The 23,507-nt window shown below is 42.0% G+C and overlaps 1 protein-coding gene across 3 annotated transcripts; it reads right to left on the reverse strand.

Moving 5' to 3' along the window:
- Positions 1 to 703: 703 nt before the first annotated feature.
- Positions 704 to 19,987, reverse strand: ints2 (integrator complex subunit 2). Of its 3 annotated transcripts, none has more exons than XM_069184589.1 (25): positions 19,815 to 19,987; positions 18,424 to 18,728; positions 18,070 to 18,208; positions 17,668 to 17,770; positions 17,212 to 17,325; positions 16,569 to 16,699; positions 15,884 to 16,057; positions 14,990 to 15,213; positions 14,244 to 14,369; positions 13,601 to 13,672; positions 12,897 to 13,011; positions 12,319 to 12,387; positions 11,969 to 12,103; positions 11,281 to 11,457; positions 10,637 to 10,745; positions 9,869 to 9,973; positions 9,210 to 9,374; positions 8,064 to 8,265; positions 7,266 to 7,391; positions 5,975 to 6,176; positions 5,220 to 5,474; positions 4,771 to 4,878; positions 4,558 to 4,663; positions 3,359 to 3,535; positions 704 to 2,642 (listed from the first exon to the last, which is right to left on the reverse strand). In XM_069184589.1, exons 1-25 carry the CDS (start codon positions 19,890 to 19,892, stop codon positions 2,473 to 2,475), a joined length of 3,687 nt encoding a protein of 1,228 aa, XP_069040690.1. In that variant the 5' UTR covers positions 19,893 to 19,987; the 3' UTR covers positions 704 to 2,472. The 3 variants fall into 3 exon arrangements, with proteins under 3 accessions (XP_069040690.1, XP_069040691.1, XP_069040692.1); XM_069184590.1 differs by having other exon boundaries at positions 19,622 to 19,987; XM_069184591.1 differs by having other exon boundaries at positions 18,424 to 18,772; positions 19,622 to 19,987.
- Between the last annotated feature and the right edge of the window lie 3,520 nt (positions 19,988 to 23,507).

The raw sequence follows: 23,507 nt of genomic DNA on the forward strand, positions 1-23,507 counted from the left end.
GTTCATTGAAAAAAATCCGGCCAGTTGCAGTGATCGATTGGAGAAAGTCTGCGAGAGATTTAGACTAATCCTAAACAAGCAAACGTTACTGCACATAAGCAATAGATTTGATAGTGCAAGGTGAACAATGGGAGGACCGAATTGTTGTGGGTTTGAATGACAAACTGTGAAATGGTACGTGTTCCTATGATTTGCTCCCAAATGCACATACGAAACTTGTTACGTAAGCGGTCAAATGTTTGGGATATGGATTCGCTGACATGTCGGTGTCTTGCAACCCTTAACTAAAGTGTTTTAAAACAGAATCAACTGATCGACTTGCTTTTACTTTTAGAGCACATTGAAAAACGAATCCGCTAATCAAGATCTTTTATAATATTTAAAAGCATAACCCTGTCATCTGCCACCCGCCTAAAAGAATGCAAAAGTTAAAGCAACTAGATTAAAATGTCTGCTGCGATTTCCTCATCATAAATGTGCAACAATAAGCGGGCATTTGTTTTGCTTTTTATCACCTTGCAAAGAATCGCAATGATTCGACCCTCGTCCCTGTACTTAAACACCACAGACAAGAAAATGTACGGTGATGTCAAATGTTTTTTTTAACTTCTAAAAAATAACCAAGTAAACAATACAAATGAAACATACTTTTTAAGGTAAAAAAATATGGTGTCTAGAAAAGATAATTTGCGTGAATGACAACAAGATTTAATATCCTTTTATTAGAAAAGTTGAAAAAACAAACATCCCTTCATTGGGTACTGAAGTATTGACAGGCTGAGAAATGAGGCTGAGGAAATGCTGTATATCATTAAGTGTTACTAAGTCCAGTGTTAAAGACAAGTCCCTTTACAAGCAGATACAGATAAATCCAGCATGAAGGACAACTTCTGATTCCCCTTTATATACAATAAGCAGATCTCTGGGTAAAAAAAGCACAAAAAAGTTTTAAAAGTTCTGAATTCTAAATTCTCACCTTGTTCACCTTGAACATCTCACAGAAAGTAATGGCAAAAAATAATGAACCTACTAGGAGGCAGCAAAAAAACAGAAAAAAATATAAGTGTTTATCAGTAGCTCATGATGGCAAATGTCTGTAAAATGCACCTAAATGTTAAGTACAAATTTGCCCAGAAATTAGCAGTTAAAAAGTATCAGGTGAAGTGTCATGGGGGGTTTGTTTTATAGCAAAAAAAATGACTGACAGATTACTCTATAAAAATGTATTTTATAACTGTAAAAACTGAAGTTCATTGATCAAAACCTTGTTGATCTCTTTTCAAAATAAAAATGAACTTGAATCCCATGTACAGACTCACAGCAGAACAATCTCACTGCATTTGTGTAAAATTTCAACATGCAACGGAGGCACATATAGTGCCGATATCTTCTACCTTGGGCTAGATTACCTACTCTGTTACAGATCACACACAGAACCACACACTAACCTTTGCACTTACATAACTAGCTATACACTGGGCATGTAATGCAACAGCCCACATGGCTAGCACAAGACTCTAAGAGATGATTCAAAAGCAATTAGAAGAGCAGAAGAAAAATAGAACGGAAGCACAATTATTTCTAATATATTCACTTCCTCTTCTAATATGGAAAATAACCTACATGAATTGCATTAGCTGTTTCGATTTTTTTAAATGATTTCTTTTAAAGGCAAAGATGAGTTTGAGGTCAGGACCTTATGTTTTTTAAAAAAAACCCACAAAACGCATTTTTAATGAGTAATAAATATGTGTAGTGAGAGATATTAAAACTTGTACCCATTTATTCTGTTTTTAATGTCTCTCAGTATAAAATGTTAAAACTGCAAAATCATGTGAGTAAAACTCGACATTATAATCTGTAAATAATGTTAATTTGTGTGAAACTGAACAGGTTAACACTGTCAGCTCCAATTCCACAACTAAACAAGGGTCCACATCTGAAATGTTCTCTTCATCTTGCTTTACGTTTTTCATGTGGTATTAACTTCTGCTTGTTCATTTACAGGCTCTGCAAGTCCATTTTTAAATAAAAAATGTATTGCCATACCTGAAGCCAAACTCCAGTATCACTCTGGGCTTTGAAGAAAGGTGTGTGTAAAAATGCAAGGGAAGATCTGCAAATATTTGCTCTGCTCATCTGTATTACAAGTCACAACAGTAAAATGTGATGAAAAGTGAGTGAGGAAATGAAATTTCCTTTCCTGTGTCCAACATCAGGAGTGTTTGCATATCTTCCCCTAGTAGGAAATAAAAGTGGATCATATTTTGCTCCTTAAAAAAAAACAATAATTGTGCAACGTGTACTTAAGTGAAGTATGCTTTCATTAATACATGGCATGCTCCTCCAATGCTCCTGTGAAGAACCAGCTCGTCTTGCCTGCTATTATAAATATTAAAAGTTCATTACAAGCACTCTGCTGGGCGTTTGTCTCCAAGACAAAAGCAGTTTGTCTCATTTAAGTTGGATTCACTACACCCCCTTGAGCGTCGTGTTAATTATGTCCATGAAGGTGGCTTCAATGAGGTAGCACAGCCTCACATCTGGGTCAGTGGAGACCAGCTCTCCAGCTAGTCTTTGATGAAGAATCGCCTTTGAAATCAGAGCCACGTCAGCCGGTTTGTCCTTCAAGTGCTGCAGCCCTGCAACAGATAACGAGACTGTAAGACGTGCAGGATGAAACTGGAAATGCCTTCCGATCAAGTGTGGCGCACCAAAGCATCTCGTCTGTAGGCAGACCGTAAAAGCCTCTTACAGATTACTGCGGCATCCCTTTGGGTCATTTAGGATGAAAAAAAGGTGCAATTTCTTCCTTCTTAAAGATAAAAAAATAAAAAAAAACCTTCAGCTTTGAAATAAAATTAGATGCCTTTTAACTCAATATTTCTATATTATTAACAGACGAGAGAATGTTACAATACTATACAGTATTTATAGTGAAACATTTCACTTACAACCGTGACAAATTCGCAATCAAGTTTTTCTTAGCAGCTGCACAGACATTTAATTGAACAGACTTGGAATAAGTAAGTCCATTATGCTGATAAACCTTGATCAACAGCAGGTGTACAGGGACAGTCTCAGGTTAGTGGCACAAGGTGTTCTGTACTTCTGTACTTCCGAGTTGCAGACTCATGTCATGAGATGTCCCATTCCTCTCACACAGCCTGGACAAGCAGCACGTGCTTGTTCCCTGCTCTCTAAGCCCTAGATGCCACATGTCTTCCCTGACTCATTCCAAAATTTCTCAAGACGGGAGAGCAGGGCACACGTGGTGTGAGACCATCTTTAATAAACAAAGTTGAAAAACAAAGCTGTTTAGGAAAGAAAAATAAAACTGAGCAGTGAAATAACTCACTTGCAATGAGGGGGTCCACATCTCTGGCCTTGGTGGCCACGTCTGAGGCACAAACCTGCCCCACCTGGACCAGCAGCAGGGCCACATCGTCGTACAGCGGGGGGAAGGCACGGCAGAACGACACCAGGCAGGGCAAAGTGGGCATGAAGAACGCATACCTCTTCGCCTTGGTAAGAACTGGAAAAGAAACTCCATCTTAACAACATACACCCTTCTTCCAGTGCGCTCCTTCCTCTACAAGTAGAGAAGCATTTTTAACACTTTTGCCGAGGATGGTCTGGGAATTGGAACTCCTACATCACCGCTCCTGGGTCCCGGGTTCAATTATGTTATCCTGGTGTTTAGTTCTGCACTCCGGATTCTTTCCATCCTCAAACGACCTGATGTCCAGGGTACCTGGCTTCTCTGAACTGCCCTCCACCTGCGCGTGTGTGCCTGCCCTGTGCTGGACTGGATTCCCATCTAAACCACAGTCCCACCTCACCCCATGAACATGTCAGGCGAGGTTCCAACTCGCTGTAATACTCTAAGGATAATGTGGTTATTGAAAATGATAGCATGGACATTCACAGACTACACGCTATCTTAAATACAGTCCTTTTAAAGCAGAGTTTTTTGTCCGGAACTGTATGCATTATTTTTTTGCAAACACCTTGGAGAACATTGGTGCGGTATAATAATTTAGACTTTTCACAAAGGTGAAAATTAATCTTGAAATTAGCTCACACTGTACTGAGTCAAACAGTCCACAGGGAGGCAGTATTAATATGCTGAATACAGAAGGGAAAAAAAAAGATGTATCTTATTATGTTCACTGACACTCACAATTTCTAATCTAGGACTATTTAATCCAAGGCAATAAGATCTTCTAGATCAGCTTTCTAACAGCCACAGCAAATCCTTCAATTGTAGTACAATTATGACCCACTGGCATCTATTAATATACAAGACAAGACTGCGACAGACATCATGCATCAAACAGAGAAGTGTCTTTTCGTTGCAAGTTTTCTCTTGCATTGTCTATGGTATATTTAGCTGCACAGATGGTTGATTCCATGGACTGTAAACTACTGTTGCCGGTTATGTCTCATCGGCATGACAGAACAACCTTCTATTGCAAACACGGACATCCTTTTGGATTAAAATACTGGTTTGCTGAACATCTTATCTAAAGGACAAAGAGCAAGTCAAAGCATTACCTGTAAGCAGGGTGGCCATGACACTGACAGCTAACCGAGCCACACTGAGGGATTTAGGAAGGGCGTACTGTGTGCACAAGTGTGACAGGAGCTGGAGGGCAAATATCTGTAGAATCACAAAGTAAAAATGGTTTCATATGGAACACAGAAAAAACAAAATCAACAAAAAAAAACATGTTAATGTCTCAAAATACAGTAAGGTTTTTGCATGACCTGTTTCTCAAGCTGTGGCTGTGCCAGAAGTTCAGGAATGAAATCTAGACAGATGTGCATAGATGGGATGCCAGCCACAGTCAAGGAAAGTAGTTCTTGTGGGTATCCCTGAGAACACAAAGACATTTTCTTGAACAGGGTACATTACAGCACTGCTTGTATTATCTACAGAGCTAACACTTTTCACAGCTGAACTACATTTATCTAAAGTGCAACTTGCAAAACATTTGGCAGACTCAAGAATGAGTCTAAATATGGCACATGAAGCTCTGATGAAAAAAAAATGAAGGCCTTCAGTAACCCTTTTGTGACTGATGTCTTTATCCGAATTCCCATGCTTTTTTTACAAGCAATCTGCTTTATGTGCCAATTAATACTGAATAACAATTGGAAGCCTGGGCTATATTTCCAGACGGGCTGTTGCATCTTTAAGCAGGCAAAACACGCACCTGGAAGTGAACCAGTTTAGCTATGTTGGGGTCAGCGATGAACATCTGGTGGAGCAGACAGCAGATGAGACACTGGACCTCTCGCAAGTTGCTCAGCAGGCCCCCGCCCTGCCCCTCTGCGCCCCCCTCAGGCTGGCACGTGCCAGGCTCTTCCTGTTTCAGGCTCTTGGGAGAGTTCTCCACACTGCCCCCCTCTCCCCTCTCCTCGCTGGTGGGCAAGCAGATCTCCAGCAGGATCTGAACCGCGGTGCTGTCCTGGAACACAGACAAGATGTATGGAGGCTGTCAATGTGGTGGCTGAGAGCCAGGCCTCTGATAGATAGCTGGGTGGAACAGATGTGGCTGTTGTACTTGCTATTTATCTTAATCGTGACTGGCAAAAACACAGCCAAACAGCTTTGAAGCTCTCATTTCATTGTCTCGCCTAACAAGGCAGGTAGGACGACCTGACTCAATATGAACGTCACCTTATTTGGAAAGATTCTTGCTGCAACCCCAGCTTGCTCTCCATGAGACACACAGGCACACAGACAGGGAGAGAGAAGCTTGGGGTCAGAGTGCAGGGTCAGCCATTTATACAGATCCTTAGCCACAGTGCCACTGCTCCGCCCATTAATGTATGGACAATAAAAAAATCAATGTATTTTAATAACACCATAGTACTCACAAACATTAACACAATTCGTATGCTTTTGACTCAACAGTAATTCAAATGAATAAACTACATGTTGATAAGGAATCCTAGGAAAGATTACCTGAGCAGCTAACAAAGCGTTTTTGAGCTCCTCTCTTGTCACCTCTGGGGTGTCTGGCTGCCCTACCAAGCCCAGACTGGAGACTGTCTGGGTCTGCCTGTCAATATCGGCCGTCTCCTTCAGGTGGGCATTTAAATAGGCCTTCGATGCCAGCAGGTAGCCATTCAGCATGTGCAGGGTGATGTCCATTAGCGGGGGACATCTACGATTAGAAGAATGTAATAAGTCAATTTGGTTTAAAATAAAATGTTAGCAGCTTAGTTCCTTTTTTTTTCTTGCACACAAACCACTGGTGGTCTTATGCTTCAGGATCTTTGCTCTTTTCACCTTTGAGCAAATATTACATCACGCACCAGGCCAGAGTTCTTTAGGTGCTGCAGACCTTCAGCTCAACCTTGTTCAGTAGTTAATGGGCTGACTAGAACAGGGATTCTCAATCCTGGTCCGTGGGGTTCAAATACCGGTGTGGTTTCATTCCATCTGAGCTTAAAGACTTAATTGAGCAAACAAGATTTGAACATTTGCACATTTTATTTCTACTCAGTAGGCATTTCATGTGTTAGTTATGAAATGCAATAGTTAAAAGGGTACTCCTACATGTTTAAAAGCTTCATACAGCCTAACACTACGAATCAGTCATCAATCAATCAAAGATCAATGAGTTAAACTGTGTAACCGAGTTCAGCTGGAATGCAAAGAAGCAGATCTGTGAGCTTTCAGGGCCAGAACTGAGAACTTCTGAATCAGAGAATATTTTTAATGTTTTTGTAAGAAAGTCTGATTGAAAAACACACCTTGCCCTATATTCTCTGACTATTCTCCAAGTCAAAATGGTGCAAAGTAGTGCATGTATGTAATTGTCCACTTTTGAATTGTGCAGAACACTTACACAATGAGGTTTCAAAGCTGATAACATGTAGATAACCATTTTCCTTATGTACTGTAATGTCTACATGTTCCATACTGTGAGAACATACTGTGACTCTGTTATGACTCCCACATCTTTTGTATATTGTCCAATGTAACTATGTCAGTAATGTTGATGCTCCTTTTGCACCTGTGTGGGTTTTGGATTTAGCAGGTTCCAAATTCCTGTACCTGACACGTACTGGCGAATAAAAGTGATTCTGATTCTTTAATTTCTCTTGTTTCTTCATCAATGTGGTTCTGTTTACAGTACTGGATTCGTACTGCTCTGAGGCGGATCAGTATGGATTTCCACCCCTGGAGGAGTAAACAGCTTCTTAATGATACCACAGAAGAATGTCGGAGGAGAAGGAGATGGGGGCACCTGTAAACTCTCTGGTCACACCGTAGCACAATCAGAGGGTCAATCATTAGGTCATTCTGGGTGTATTTCTGCTGCTGCGTTAATTTCACCGAGGGCTGAAGTGCATTCACTGTCATCACCCACAACCTTAAGAAACAAAAAGTAAACTGATACAACTACGGTTCATGCAGAATAAGTGAAATTCCAAGCAATAGCAGTTATGTGTAAATTGGCTCCAGTAATGATAATGCATTCATCTAAATTTTAAAGGCAGGGCTACTAATGATGAGACTTTGTTTCAATCTATATCCAAAGCTTTTCCATTCATGAGCTAACCAAATGGTTCACACTGGTCCACCACATTTTTAATGCATTTATAAATATACCCAGCATGTTCCACAATTTAATTTTTCACTGAAGAAAAAGGGTTTTATTTTTACTGGATTTCTGACATAAATCAATGGGAACTTCAAAGGGTGACATTCTAGCAACGCTTTGAAATTCATTTCATGTCACCCCTCCCACACCCCAGAGGCAGCCACAGTGCTCAGGGTAAAAACGCAAATCTAACTTCCACTTGTACTTTATGGTCTTGTTAAAGAGTACAGTTTCCATTCTACAAATGTTTTATTCCTGGATATAAATTTCCCCCTGGGAGAACGTTCCTCATTGTGTATTTTTGGATGGCTAAACTGGTCATTAACAAGTCAAAACTGATGGGTTCTGGTCATTTGCAATGCAACTACGGTCAACCCACCCACTCCTGCTGCCAGGAATAACACCCGAATACAAACGACATTCCACACGCACGCTACTAACCTCCTGGGCATGACGGTGTTCAGAACCATCCAGAGCTTATTGACAGTCTGGAGAATCCTCCGGGAGACTCCTTCCGTGAGCAGCAGGCTCATGTCGGACACCAGCACCTCTGCGTAGGGGATGAGATCACTGGCAGGCAGCAGGGCCAAGTGCTCCAGGATCTGCATCAAATGAATGTTGCTGGATGGCACCATCTGGAATGCTGAGCGCAAGGGAAGCTCATTAGGATTCCGGTTAATACTCAGGGCTCCGGAATGGAATTTTAAATGAGCCACTTATCACAAAGACTTAGGCCAGAGATATATTTTCACCGAGCACTGCAAAGGTCAGCTGCCACAATAACAATAATAAAGTCACACAATCCCTCAGTCTCCATCATGCAGAAGACACACTTATACAATCGTCTTGAAAAAGGGATTGTGGAATGATAGCCCTTTGAAACGATTCGTCTCCCTTTGCATTTTCACATGGTCTTTGAGCAGGAAAGACGCTAGAGCCCCCTGTCCTCAAAGGAAACGGCAAGAAATGGGGAAAAAAAAAAAGTTTTTTTCTGATTTGTCATCATCAGTCAAGCTTATTTTATTAAACCGATTTCCGGTGCTGGGGGATGTCATATCAAGTGATCATTTTCAACTGCGAACACCAACATTTTAAACTGACATGTAAGGTATTTCCATTACTGAAAGCAGCACTACTGTCTTACAGCACAGGGATTGGGAAACACTGGTCTACAGTGTACTGCAGCTGTTAGTAATGATAGTGCTTCTTAGAATGTATCGACAATAAGAAGTAAGAATCAATGTAGGTGTTACTTTGGGAGAAAAGACACAAACCAGTAGCATTAAATTACACTTAAAAGCACAAACATGTCCCGTTCCTCTATATGAGATACGGCATCAGAATTGTTTGGTTTTTCTCTTTCACTGATTGTTTTTCCCCCCACGATGTCTGGAATCACAGAAACAGCCAAAGCTATGTCCTCTTAATTTGACTTTGACAACTGCAATTATGTAGTCAAAATAGTAGCAATAGATCTCGTTTTATTGCTTTTTAAAAGGTCTGGCTTAAACAGGAGAACTGCAAGATGTGGACACTGGAGCGAGAAATCAGAACGCCCCTCTAAACCCTCACTGAGCTTTCCGTTACCATCTTTAAGCTGCTTCTGTGTGTATTTCCTGGCGGTGCTGGTCAGCAGCATCCTCCGGAGCAGCGGGCGCGTGCCGGTGATCTCCTCCTCGCAGATCCAGTCCTCCACCATGCACAGGTGTGGGTAGTTGGTTGCCAGAAGGCGCAGAAGAGCAGAGTGCAGCCCTTCACAAAGCACACAGTGAGTAAGAACTGACTGCACCTATAAGGGTCTCAAAGTATAAGGAGTGAATAAAGGGGTCATATAAATTCTATTCAGAATTGCCGTTTTTCTCCATCCAGTACAGGGCGGAAAGCTTAAGAATCTATTGCATAAACAGGGATCTCTACAAGACGATTTCAACAATTTTTAATGCGAAATAATTTGGAAATATGTGTAGCTCTCCCCTGTGCCTGGAAAATGACACCTGACCATTAATTGCAACTGAGGGGTTAGAAGCTATGAATTCCATTACAGCAAAAAAACATGAAGGGACGTCTCTTATTTCTGACAGGATGGAGTACATCTGTTCATCTTCATGCAAATGAAGAAAGAAAAAAAAAAGAAAACGTGTTTCATAAGCCGACGTCAAACTTACTATGTTCGATTACCACTTAAATTAACTTCGAAAGACTAAAAAGTGTCATGATTGGGTGGGTTTGTTCTCACAGACACTTACCACCCAGCTCCTGTTGGAGTCCCTGCGCTTGACGGATCAAATACTTAATAGGAATTTGGTCCATCAGTGCAGCAGAATATGACTTTGGCTTCTTCTGCATGAGAGCTGTAACAATAACAGATTACTCCCTTTCACAAATTCTTCACAAAATAAAGCAGGGCGCACTATTACCAATTTCAAATCACCTTACCACAGCCACTATTAAAGAAATTAGTCTCGGAGGAACAGGAGAAATAAATCCTGCTTTTATCGGTGTACAGCAATTTTTCAACTGGTGTGCTGTGTACTGTTTTATTACCAGGATTGATTTGATTCTTTCTTTGAGATATTAGCAGCATAAATACCCACTACTACAATTTATAAAATGCAATATAACCAGAACTGTATCAAGATGGATAGGATCATTCAAAAACCTCTGGAGCTTTTCAAATAAAACCACAGACGTGGCTATAGAAATACAGTGAGAAATATGGCAAATGTGTTACTAATTCATAACGACATAGGAGAGAAAAACTAACAACCATGATTTATTTCTAACAGCCTGGCAACAAAACAGGTCACTGGGCCAGAGATTGATGAAGTTAAATGAAAGATAAAATTGAAGGGCAGAGCCCATCTTTTTCTCTCCTGCCTGTTAAAATGTATGCATCTGGCTGAGCGACTTGAGGAGTTTTACAAAGTTAATTCGTCGTTTTTTCACCATTCCCAACTGTAAATGACCAGAGCCCCTGCAAACCACCGCTAAGATGAACGCTGCCGTGTACATACCCAATGACTTCGTGTTTGCCAGAAGAGCTTCCTCATACGACAAGATGTAATACAGCACCAGCAACTGAGTCGTGATATTGTAACGTGAACGAATGCGACTGCTCTCCCTCTGAAACCAAAAGTAAATCCGACAACGCAACTAAAATTACACTGTGTTACATGAAAGCACATTCTCCCAATATTACCTTTTATTGTCAACTGGTACAGCTATGGTCTCCATCGCAAGTCAACACTGCTCTAAGGTCACAATACAAAAAACAGAACAAAACAGTGCTCTTAATAGCACAGTTGTCAATGGCCTTCAGGAAGAAAAGATGATTCTTATATTTTTAGTCTAAATTCAAGAAGTGCATTATTTTCCATTTAAAAGAAGCGCTAAAGGTCAATTCGTTCAAACCATCAAATCTAGCTAATTATTATCCTGCTTATTCAAAGAGGGTGAGTTATATCGTCAGAATACTTCGATCTCAACTTGGGCCGCGTGACAAGAGAACGGGGAGATGAGAAACACGAAAGAAGATGACCGCCTGGGCCGAGTGTTACACGAGGGGGAGGGCTTCAACAGCACAAAGACACGGCGGGTCGGGACCAGAACATTGCTCTCGGGACACGCCAAGCGTACTGCTGGTATCGGACACGCGTACCCCAGTCAGGCCCTGGAAGACGTTGAGGATCTCCTGCTCCGTGATGGGCTGGTTGGTGGCCTCAGGGCTGGCCTTGGAGGCGGGCGTCAGGATGGAGTTGATATAGACGTCAATCAGGGGCAACAGCTGAGTGTGCAGCGGGGTGGTGGTCTCGCACATCTGCTGGAAAATCCAGTCCTGGGACACAAAAAGAGAGTTTCATTAAGCAATCGAGATCCAGCTAAAAGTTTAAAACAAGTTCCTCAGTCTGGCACCGGTGTAACATTTAATGACTCATAGTAAAAAAACAACAAAGAGGTCAGAAATTAAAATTTACACAGTAAATGGAAACATTCATGGAAAATTTGAGTGTACAATAGTATTGATTGCTGTTAAATGCAGTGCTTTCTGGACATACCGTACACTTACACTGACCTGTATCACAGCCAATAGTATAAATCCTGGCAAAAGGAAAAGTTGGAAATGTGTGGAGAAGGGAAAATTACTTGTCCATAAATGTCCCACATTTTTTCCCTTGGTCAAAATGTATTTGTAGGAACATTTTTTAAGAGACGTGGGATATTATTTCCAGGGCTGAATCATATAACATGCCTTACTGATTTAAACTGCGATGCTTAAAAGAAAATAAAATCTCATTTTTAGAAAGTAAATGGCTGTTGCTTTAAATCAAAATTCATACAAAGAATACCTTGATAGAAACTTTGTGCTTTGTGAACGCTCGGCTTCTTAGAAGTTGATAAATGCAGTGGATGGGCAGAAAACCTGTAATGTTGGCACTCAGGTTGCTGGTAACAGGAACTCTTACTGCATGGGCTGTTACAACCTAGAATAACACAATCCCACGACAGGAGTCAAGTCACATTCACAAGACGCCTTAACAGATTATATCTTTTAAACTACAGAACATAGCTTAAAGGTTTACCTTCAGTTTGAAATGTCAAGCTATACTTTAACACATACTGACAACACATGTAACATTTAAATTCTAATATGGAACTGCAAAGGAAAATTATAAAGTAAAAGAATATTATACACTACCTGTTCAGTGAAAATTTCTTGTGTAAAAATGGTCTTCATCTTACTCAGGGAGCTGGGTTTGATAGCAATCTAAAAAAAAAACCATTCGATTTTTCAGTAAGACTTTGGTAAGTGCATGAACTAAAGCGAGTAAAAAAAAAAAAAGTTCACAAAAAGATAACATTCATAGCAAAAAGTGTATATAACCTGTGAAAAACTGACCACAAGGTGATCTGAAGCATATTTTAGACAATTTTTTTCACTCCAAAAAGTATCCTGAATAAAACAAACTTTAAAAAAAATAAATAACTCATTTAATGTTTTCAGAGAAAGGTCCTCAAATTGAACAAATAAAGAACAAAAGGTACATTTAGAAGAAACTCTAATTAAGGTTTGGGTAAATGAACACAAACAGTGTCCCGCAGCTGCAATTCAATAAACAACACAAAAAAGAAGCTAAAAATAACACACATGCGCAGGGAGAATGGGACAAAGTCCCCGCCTGTCTAGGGCCATCGAAACAGACAGCACTTGGGCGTTATGCATACTGCATTTCTCATGAGGAATGTTTTTAGCCAGGAAATTGATTTCCACATTACCTTCATCCCTAAAGTAGAGCAGACCAACTCAATGATGGCACTGAGCTGGTTGCTATGGAAATACATGGCAACCAGCAACAGCATCTCTCCGAATGAAGCAGAGACCCCTGCGGCGCTGAAATGCAAGACAGAAGACCAGGATTTATAAGCCACAAAAAATACATCTTTGGACCTTGGGGGAAGACAGCATGCCTTCATAAACTGATTATGCCAGTACATTTACCCCCTCCCAAATCTTTACAAGGTCCAAATGACTTCACATCGAAAGGATTAATTAAAGGCTTTTCAACACTACGTAATACATATAAAGCTGTACACGCTGTAAAGGCAACAGCCCTTTTATTAACTAGCAAACAAACTACACGTTTGAGTACCCTCATGATTTTAAAATCACGCCCCAAGACCTACGTCTTTACTGATGTGGTTATGGCAACAAATTATTAACTAGCAGGTTTGTAAAACCGCTGCAGAGTTTTTGAAAAGGACAGATGTTTGCAGGGACAATTTTTTTTTAAAATATTTTAGAACCATTTCTCCAGAGCTGTACCTCTACTTCACAGCAAACCTTTACGTTTGCCACCTTGATTCCTAGCTCATAGCCTGATCATCTCTCAACCTTCACATAATACGTCGGTGAGACATTAGATCTCTGACTCGCACTCCAGAAAAGCTCCACATAAGATAACAAAAATAACTTTCTTCACCTCTCAAAATACTCCTCCTCTTTAATCATCCAGCTGAGCCACATCACCATTAGCTGTTCCTGCTCAGGAGTGCTGTAGAGTGGAGAGGGGTGTGTGAGACTCGCATACAGAATCATGTGCACGACTACAACAATGATCTCACATCTGCAAAGTACTAATATGTTCACTGGCGCCATTCACATTTCCTTGAAGGACTGACAGCTCTCAGGAAACAGACTGATCAAATATAATTAGAGTGCATCGTGAGTCACATTTTAAAACAGCTGCAAAGACACATGCAAGACTTTTTATTTTTTTAAATAACTCCATTTTAATTTCAATATCTTACAAAATATTATCCATGTCAAATCCCATATTGCTCTTGGGAAACAAGTAAGTTTTTATGCATTGGAATTTGTAGCAATACTTATGATGCACTAAAACACATCTTGGGTCTTGCCTGTATGTGTCTGTGAGAACACCCACATAAGTCAGTAACGATCAAACCTGGAGAAAGCTCAGCAGCTGAAACATTGCTTTTCTTCTGTCTTCTCTTTAGCATGGGATTATCATTTGCTTGTCCCATTGCAGCCATTCAGACGCATCTCCCCACTCACTCCCACACAGTGCTGAATGCAATGACAACGGGGCTGCCGGTGGTTACCTGACAAGGGTGGGGAAGGCCAGCAGTTTGCAGAAGGACAGGGAGACGAAGCGCACGCCGGCAGGGGTGGCGGGGGGGCGGCTGGTCATCAGCTGCAGGAGCTGCTCGGCCTCCTCGTCGGTGGGCCTGCCGACAACAGCCCGGGTACAGGAGAACGGCTCAGTTCGCCGCCGGGGCACAGGTCAGCCCAGGCAGGGGACGAACCCGCTGCCATCAACACCCACCCCCAGAAAACACGCCCCTGCTGGACCGGGAATAAAAGAACCCCAAAAGAACTCCCCCTAAAAAAAACAGATCCCTGCTTCAAAACATTCCTTTTCGGCTTGGAGCCTCACTGGACCTTTAATGAGAAACTACACCGCTGATGTTAAAGAAAATGGAGACTCTTTAAATATACTGAGTTTATTTTAGAGGCCATGTGTAAGGTTTCTGACATTCCTTAGCTGTCCTTACATAAATGCTAAACCTTCTACTGATGTAAATCACAGTGATCAGAGGCATGTCCCAGGTGTATCACTGCAAAAACAACCAAAAGCTCTTCAAGATTGAGGTTTACCTTCCCGCATGGGAGGAACGAAAATACAAACGTTCCATAAGCAAGCACGTTTAATTAATTTACACATATAGTTTCAAAGCCATGACTTCTATATGGGAGAAACATTCTTCGTTGGTCTTCCAGCCATGTTAAGCTGACAGGACGTCACAGGTGAGCAAAACGCTAGTGCTCGAACCCAGGCAGGCCCTACCTGAGGCCGGCTATCCCCATGAGCGCGCAGTACAGCCTGAGCAGCGCGCTGGCTTTCACCACATGCTCCTCCCTCAGGCCGGAGTAGGCCGACATGCTCTGCTCCAGGTCCCCCTCGCTGTCGTTGGGCACGTGAGTGCTCCTCGACCTGGGCAGGATGGCCACCAGCTCCAGAAGAAGCTGCCGCCTCATTTGCCACAGAACGGAGCTGCTTTCTTTCTTCCTCTAACAGACAGGGACAGTTACATACAGGAACAGCTTTAATGCGTGTGGTTCTGGAGGGATCATGGTCTTTATACATCTAGTCCAGCATTGTCCAGTCTGGGTCTGGGTCTGTCCCTCTGAATTCTCATTCCATCTGAGCTATGGACAACGTAAATAAGCTCATTATTGGCTTAAAGGGACCCGTTTAACAGCTTCTCTCAGCTCTTCAGGTGCTGCAGCTTTAAAGAGACCTACAATACCAGAAGACACACCAGCACTCCAGGACCAGGATGGGTCACATGTGATGTAGACTATATAAGTCAGGAGGGGCCTAAGCGGTTCAGGGCGAGGGAGCGCCTGTCAAAGGCTGATAAAAAAAGACAGGAACTGTTTACACTTATCAGGGGTGGCCAACCCTGGTCCTGGAGGGCCACAGTCCAGCATGTGTTATGAATCTCTGAGGATAAAATGAACAATCCCAGTAAGCACTTAAAGCAATCGAAACATCATCATACTGCAGTGAAAGGCCGAGACAAAAAGACCACCATCATTCAGGAACAAGCTGATGCACACCTCTTTCGCGCGTAATTTCAACAAAATGATCAAGACGAAGTTGTTTTAGGGAACACTTAAACTCCACTCTCCCGCTCTCCAGGGATGTCGAATTTGGGACAGAGTATGGTCCACCCACCTGCTGGCCGTTGCGGATGAACATCCCAAACCACGTGCGCACCTTGGCGTTGGTGCCCAGCAACAGGCCACTGACGAAGGAGACCAGGGGGCTGACGGCGTCGTCTGCGGTGTCGCTCTTGGTGTGGTCCAGCGTCAGAGCCACCCCAAGCCCCGGCAGGTGGCACTCCTCCACCTGCACACACAGCACAACCAGAGCCAGGGGAACCACAGCTCGCTGAACTGAGTCTGTCTGGTACCGCACTCATCCGAGCTGCTTGTGAATCTCTGCAGTTCTACAGATCTACAGTAAAACTATGAAGACACACCTGTAGCGTAAGCAGGGCCCCCTAAAGGGATTCCTGCGAATATCTTAAAGGCCAGAGTGAGAGAAGTCAAGACGAGGGAAACAAGCTGGGAGTGAAAGGGGGTAAAAGGGTGTTGTAAATCAGACACTAGCATCATTGGGTGGGGTACGAGATGACAAAGAAGAACAGTGCTCACACTCTTACTGTGATCATTTAGAAGGGCGTTTTTCAAAACTCGAAATGGCAAAAACTCCGATGCCAAAGATTTTATAGGGGCCACTGAGCTACAGCCGCCCTCTCTAGATTCCTGGCTATTGTCCTGCACCAGGTGACCTTGTGAACCTCACTTCCTAACTGGCCAGGAGTCCCGGGCTTGCTGAAGGAAGAGAAATGCCCTACCACCATGGCGCGGATGTTGAGGGCCTGGGAAGGGTTCATCTGGCAGAGCTGTCGGAGGGCCTGTGTCCGGCGGCGTCCGCCCGCGCTCTCCTCGTCCTGCCGCTCCCCGTTCTTTATCAGCCCCCTGCACGCTGACCAGACACGCACGTTGGCACCCGCGACCGCTGCACACACCAACGCGTGCTCGGCGCACGCGCGGCACAGATCCGAGTCGTTTCACATGACGCAACAGGAAACGACGGGGGGAAAACGTTCAGACTTTTCCATCCCTACACATATAAATGCAATCTCCAAGATGGCAGCTGCAACCGAAATGCTATTAGATCTTTGTTTCTCCCCATCGGTAAGGTATTATATTGAAGTTGGCAGTTTTGTGCTTGGAAAAACAACATGTACAAGTGAGATGGTGTTCTACAGACAGCAGCTAGCAAGGGTGTGATTAACAGATCTCACCCTGATGAATAGGAGTCAACACAAAATCACAATGATTTAAACACTGTTGGCACTTGCATTTTAAACCATGTATGGTCAATACATTAACTGTCCCTGACAAATCCGTTAACTCCTAGAAGTGATTCTGAATATCTGAATAAACGTCTCATGCAGCTCTACAAACAAAGTACCACCATCAATAGGCCTTTACCTTCGTTGAAGCTGTCGGGGACATTGGCCACTAGTACGCAGAGGAACCACTCTCCATTGCGAACGTGCAACAGCGCTTCTGCCACGTCTATGATGGGCAACAGCGATGGCAGCTCTGCACGAACATGGGAGGAAAACCACGCTGTCAGAAACAACACCCTAACATGGCGTGTTATTCAATTTTCATCTGTGTTTAGTGAAAATCAGCCCTGTGCTCGTGTAAAATTCCTATTCACTATTAAATTTCTTTCTAAATAAAAGTTATGAGAATAGAGCTGTAAGACAACAGTAATTCACACGTTTTTCCTCATTACAGTTCCTTTCTCAGTGTTTCACTCAGGACACAACAGAGTTGAATAAAATGCACAGGACAGCACTTATTCATCTTTCAGCGTATCAAACATAACATGATTATTAGTGTTCTGGAGTGAAGATCAGAAATTGAATCAAGTACTACCTGCTTGCAAAATACACAGAACATCCGCCACTTCTTCTAGATACACGGGGCTTTCGAAAAGCTCAGAAGACTTTAAGAAAAACTCTCCGTTTGAGTCTGAAACCTACAAGACAAAATCAAATCCCGAGCTGCAAAATGACAAAGGTACATCTGGGGACGTCTGCAGGCTTTCACAACTGCATGTGAACGGGCAAATATTACACTGCAGGAAAATGTAATCCTGTGTGTCTATCTGGAGGTAATATTCACCCTATTTGAGCTGCAACTTATGTTTAATTAGATATTTAAAAGGGTATTTTGTTGGAGATCCAGTTACGAAGAAAAGAAGAGGGTACGTTTATAGATCCTGCAGGGTTTGCTCCTGTGTACCAGCCAGGCCCGCGAGAGAGTCCAACGTCCTACCTTGTTCATTATAGCCAACAATTCGCTGAGTGCCAGCCTGAGTCTTCTAAGAGGATCGCTGTGCTCAAACTCCAGTGTCAGGCCGTGCTGAAGCTGGGATACCAAGATGCTGTCCCCGTTGGCACCACCAGGTTTGTGTCTGTCAGGGAATACACAAACACCAGGTGTCACCGCGCAGTCGGGGTGGGAAATGGGAGAAAAGCATCAGATCAAGACAATCTGGGTAGTCGTACACCGGCCTCTGAAAGGAGACAGCTCGTTCTCTAGCTTACTGTGTTTGCTGTGTGCAATATCAGGATGAATGGTGGCCACCAATGCCATTGGGGGGTGGGTGTAGGGCACCACCCCCATTACCTGAGCTGCTGCTCTTTCCTGGCGTCCTGCTCCAGAGCGTGGAAGTCGACCGACAGCAGCGCGACGATGGAGTTCACCGCTTCCACCCCGGACAGCAGGCGGAGGATGAGCTTCTTGTCCTGGGCCCAGGTGTGGCTCTGGTCGGCGGGGGCACACAGGGCCATCCGGACCAGGCAGGGCAGCAGCAGCCTCAGCTCGGGGTCGCTCAGGGCGGCCAGCCGCGCCACGTCCACCTTCTGCATGGCCTCGAAGGCGTAGGGGCTCACGAACTGCAGACCTGCGCAGTCCGACATCCTGGAGGGCTCCTTCGACCGTGAAAGGGAAAGAAGAGAGGAAAGAGGAAAAAGTGCTGGGTTGGGGAGAGAGAGAAACTCTTTTTTTATATAAAAAAAGACTTGCTTTTCATCACAGGGTCAGTTCAGTGCTGATCGATAACGCTAAATGTTATTTATTTTCTGCATGATTAAGGACGGTTTTCCTGGGGTTTTACAAAGGATTTCTAGTGTTGCAAAGTTGCTGCAGTTGTGATGAGAACCTCTTGGTCAGTCTATAGACGCTAAATGAGACATTTAAACCAGGTGTGGTTAAGGATAACCTGATGTTGATGCTAACCCGCTTTTACAGTATAGTACAATACAGTACGGTATTTTTTAAATAAAAGATATTCATCGATAACCGATAAAATTTGTCAACACTGTCCTGAGGTATAGTTTGGTTTAAAAAACACGATAAAACACAATTTTGTTAGAATACTGACAGAGGAAAAAAAATCGTTTACTGTAAAACTAGGACGTTTGAAGATCATCGTAAAGTTTCGGTGGTTGTAGTTACTCCGGACATTAATATAACGACGCAGAATTTAGAACCGGCAGTTTTAGGAGCTAAGCACACACTTTTCCATTTCTAACTATCCTTTCAATAGGATATGGATATAAATTTAATAAATTTCACTCTCTACATATTTTTGGAATAACTGTGTTTTCAGGAGTGTATCCTGCATATAGTTTTGCAACACTCGCTTCGACTCCTGCTGTACCCGAGTCACCATCGCACAGGTCCGAAAGAGCTAGTAGCTTTATTCCGATCATTTATCAAGCTCTCCGTGTTAATTAAAATTACAGAATTCCACATGTAAACGGTAAGAACCCCCACTCTCATTTGCTTCTTGTTTATTACGCTGCTCCTACGTGCATCTTACCTTACTTAAAATTAGTTTTTTTGTTGTTTCCACGAAGCGGTTGAGGCCTGCAAGCCAACGAGATCCTCGGACTGGCGTGAATCCCCCGTGCCGAGGTCCCGAGGTTTCATAGCCGCCTCATCTCGAAAAACGTTACTGGTTCCACTGTCTAGAAGAGGTACTTTATATCCATATATTTGATTTTTTTTTTTACCTGTCCGTTTTTGCTGTATTCCTTCTCTTCAGTAAGAGTTGTCTTTTTACCGGGTACACAAGAAAACACGCTTTTCATTCATTGGAAATTAACAGCTACTCCAGCACAGTGCTCAAGAGAAAGCGACGAGGGGGAGGCATCGCTGCGTTATTTGCGTTTGCCAGGGGGCGGAAAATACGAAGAAGTCGTAAAACGAGAAGTACAGCGAGCAACACTCTGAGAAGCCAGTACCAGACGTGTGACCCTTTAATTTGGATACTGGGGCTCGGAACAGTAGTGAGTGACAATTAAATGTCGCTATCAATTATGCTGTAAAAACGCAGAATAAAATATATCTGTATCGGTAAAACTCAGTAAAAACACTAGGGCTCAGTCACATAAGGCAATCTATTCTTAGAACCACGCAGCCTATTCATCACTATTTATAAACATCCAAACCTTTAGGAACCACCTGACCTAGCCGATGTGGAAAATAAACGATGTGTAAGCTATTGTACACGCCAAACAGGATGCTACAAATAAAATTGGTAGTAAAAAGTAAAATTGGAGCACAATGAATAAAAGAAGGAAAGAGACAACATCTTAATGTCCGTCTACTGGGTTGAGGTGGGAGGGAGAAGGAATGGTCACGGTGTTGGGTCGCCACTGTCTACCCCCAGTGAAACTAGCCCTGAGCCGTCTTGGGCTAAATGAAGTTAACGGCGATGGGACGAGATCTTCCCACCCAATTCAGGCCGTCCTGCTGTGGCGCCACAGCTGCTTTACCTATATACCCAGGTGTATCGGCGGAGCTGACACCACTCGCAAGGACGCTTGGCGTCTCAGCACGGAGAGGACAAAATGTGCTCTTCCTGTCTGAAATCGTTTTAGAAAATATGTATTTTTATGCAAGGGTGAGCAGACTCACAAGTGGTCTTGCTTCCCGAGTTCCAAGTTATTGATGGACCCCAGGTGCATTTTGCAATGACAATTAATAGCCCCTCTATTTACTTTCAGTCCCTCCAGTGCAGCAGCTGTTAGGAATGAAATTTGAAACCTATTACCAATTTTTTATTTGATATATCGCATCTCGTTTAAAGGGGGATGCAAGGGGGGTAATTTTAACCCTTGCAGTGATGCAAGACCTATGTCAATTACGTACTACAGTATCTAAAACAGTTTTCAAGTTTCATACAACTCTACAGCCATATTCACTGTGGATTTTGGCCAAGTTCACTTTCCACTCTCCAATGGTTTAAATGAATGCGTGTGATCACATTCACACATTAATCAGTGCATATTCAGTGGACTTTGAAGGGTGAAAATCATATTCCACAGAACACAATGTCCAAGAAGTTAGAATGAGACACTGAATAACTGATCCCAGAAAACAGGAGGTTTTCACATTAACAGAAGTCTTGCTTGGAAATGATGACAAGACAAAACAATGGAAACTTTATGAATAAATTATTTTATTTTTCATCCGAAATTGTTTAAAAAGTATGAACTTTTTTCTTGTCTTTTAAATTTCTAACCACAATTTGTACAATTCTCAGCTTCCAGGTCTCTCTGTAGCTTTAGTGTTTCTCCATAAACCCCCCTCAGACTACAATTTGATTGTGGTCATAAAAGCATAAAATTGTCTTTTAACAACATCTGGAAAAAATATATATATCCAAACTAGAATTTTAAGAAAGCACTCCTGATTAAAGCAAATTTAAGACATTTCACAACATTATGCAGATGGTAAACAAAATGACATCAGAAAGTAAAACAACAATAAAAGACTATGATAGGTCCAAGCAATTCAAACTGGACACTGCATTGCCTTACTCACCACAAAAGGTAAGATTTCATGTTCACATTTTGACACCTTATACTGTTCTGAATTCAATTTTCAGCCCTCAGTGGACAACAGATGCAAAAAGATGTCTAGTAGTTATGATAATTTTGCATCTTCAGTGATTCTGTAATGCAACACTTGATACATTTGCCATGATAGAATTTTAAAATAAAATGATAAAATGAGGCAATCGTGAAAACACTTGTCTGAATAAGTCCAAAGATGAGAAATGTACACTTTGACTGATGCATTAGCAATTTCTTGGACCTCCATAGAACCATCGTTCTACAAAGTACATTTGAACATTTGGACCCGGGAAGGAGAGCAAAGCTTCAGGTAGAGAAAAAGGGGTCCAGATTATAACAAAAATGTTTACAGATATGTGATTAACAGTTTTGTTTGCTTCTTTAATTAGGTAGCTGTTGGCGAGAAAAAACTCACATGAATGCCCAAGCAAGACTTAGCAGATGCTTCACCTTCAACACAAGCACCACTTGCAATTTGTAGATAAACATATGAAATGCATACAGAGCAATCAAGATAAGAGGGATCCAACTGTAGTACAATATTAGTCACTGATCTCCATGACAAAGAGTGTAGCTCTGCTAATTTTTTGCAATCTTGCCCTCCATCAATGTCTTTTCAATAAGCTTTTTCAGAATGGAGAAAAGGCTCACTGCTTTTTTTTATATATATACACACGAGTTGTATGGAAATCAGTTTAATACCAAGAGCTGTTCTTTGAAGACTAAAGTTTAAAACTTGGGTCATTCATTGGTACAAACAAAAAGTCAAGCCCACCCAGCATTCAAAATGTTTCCAGTTTGACCTCTTATTGACCCCCTTTTTACCATGAAAAACACAAAAATCAAACATGGCAATTTATGGACTGCAAGTTCCTATTCATGCTCCCTCAAAAAAAAAAAGTCAGTAATGTACACTACAGAACTACTTTACCACCTCAATGTTGCCTTTTTGTTTTTAGGAAATCATACATCCTGCACACCATGATTGAAAATAAAATACATTAAAATCCAATCACACAACATATAGCAGGAAAGTGTATTTCCCATTTATAATGAAGAATGTTGAATTTGGACAAGGCTATGCTGGTGGGTTCATAAAAGCAATAGTCAGGCTTTTATGGATTTCACACTGGGAAAAAAAAACATAAGGATTCAGAAATAACAGTAAAGCAAAAAAATAAAAAATTGATGGGGTCCTATTTTATGAAGTTTGCAAGCTCATACTATGCCTTTTTGAAGACTGAACTATAGATTTAATAAAAAACATGAAAACATAGGCTTTTAAACCAGACCAGACCTGTTAAAATGGTAATCACTTAAAATTTCCACAATGAGAACCTCTGACTAATAACTGCCCAACCAATAGCACCGGGAATCCTAAAGTGAAATCCATGCTTTATGCCAAATCATGATTCTGATGGTCGGTATGCAGATATTAACGCAGATCCGGACACCGTGATGATCCTAACGCGCATTTTGGAGAAACATTAACTGCTACAAAAAAATTAGTTGCCACTTTGCACAACTTTTATACAGTAGAAACAAATAAAATCTGCTGACATCATATTTATTTTATATATATATTTACACACAAATTAAAGTGGCCAACTCTTGACCTTATATCAATGCAAAATACCCTAGCTAATTAAGCCTGTATTGACAAGAGGACTCTACAACATGAATGGAAATTAACAGGGCACTACTCTCCAGGAATTGTTTCTTCTGTAGTAGTTTCCAACCACTAACTTTTTAATGCATGAGAGAATCAATGGGTTCATTAGAACCAGTATACAGGTTTATTTCAGAACAGGGGAAGACTAATAGAAGCTGAACAAAAAGCAGCTA

Source organism: Lepisosteus oculatus, chromosome 26 (genome assembly GCF_040954835.1).
Source record: "Lepisosteus oculatus isolate fLepOcu1 chromosome 26, fLepOcu1.hap2, whole genome shotgun sequence".
NCBI classification, from domain to species: Eukaryota; Metazoa; Chordata; class Actinopteri; order Semionotiformes; family Lepisosteidae; genus Lepisosteus; species Lepisosteus oculatus.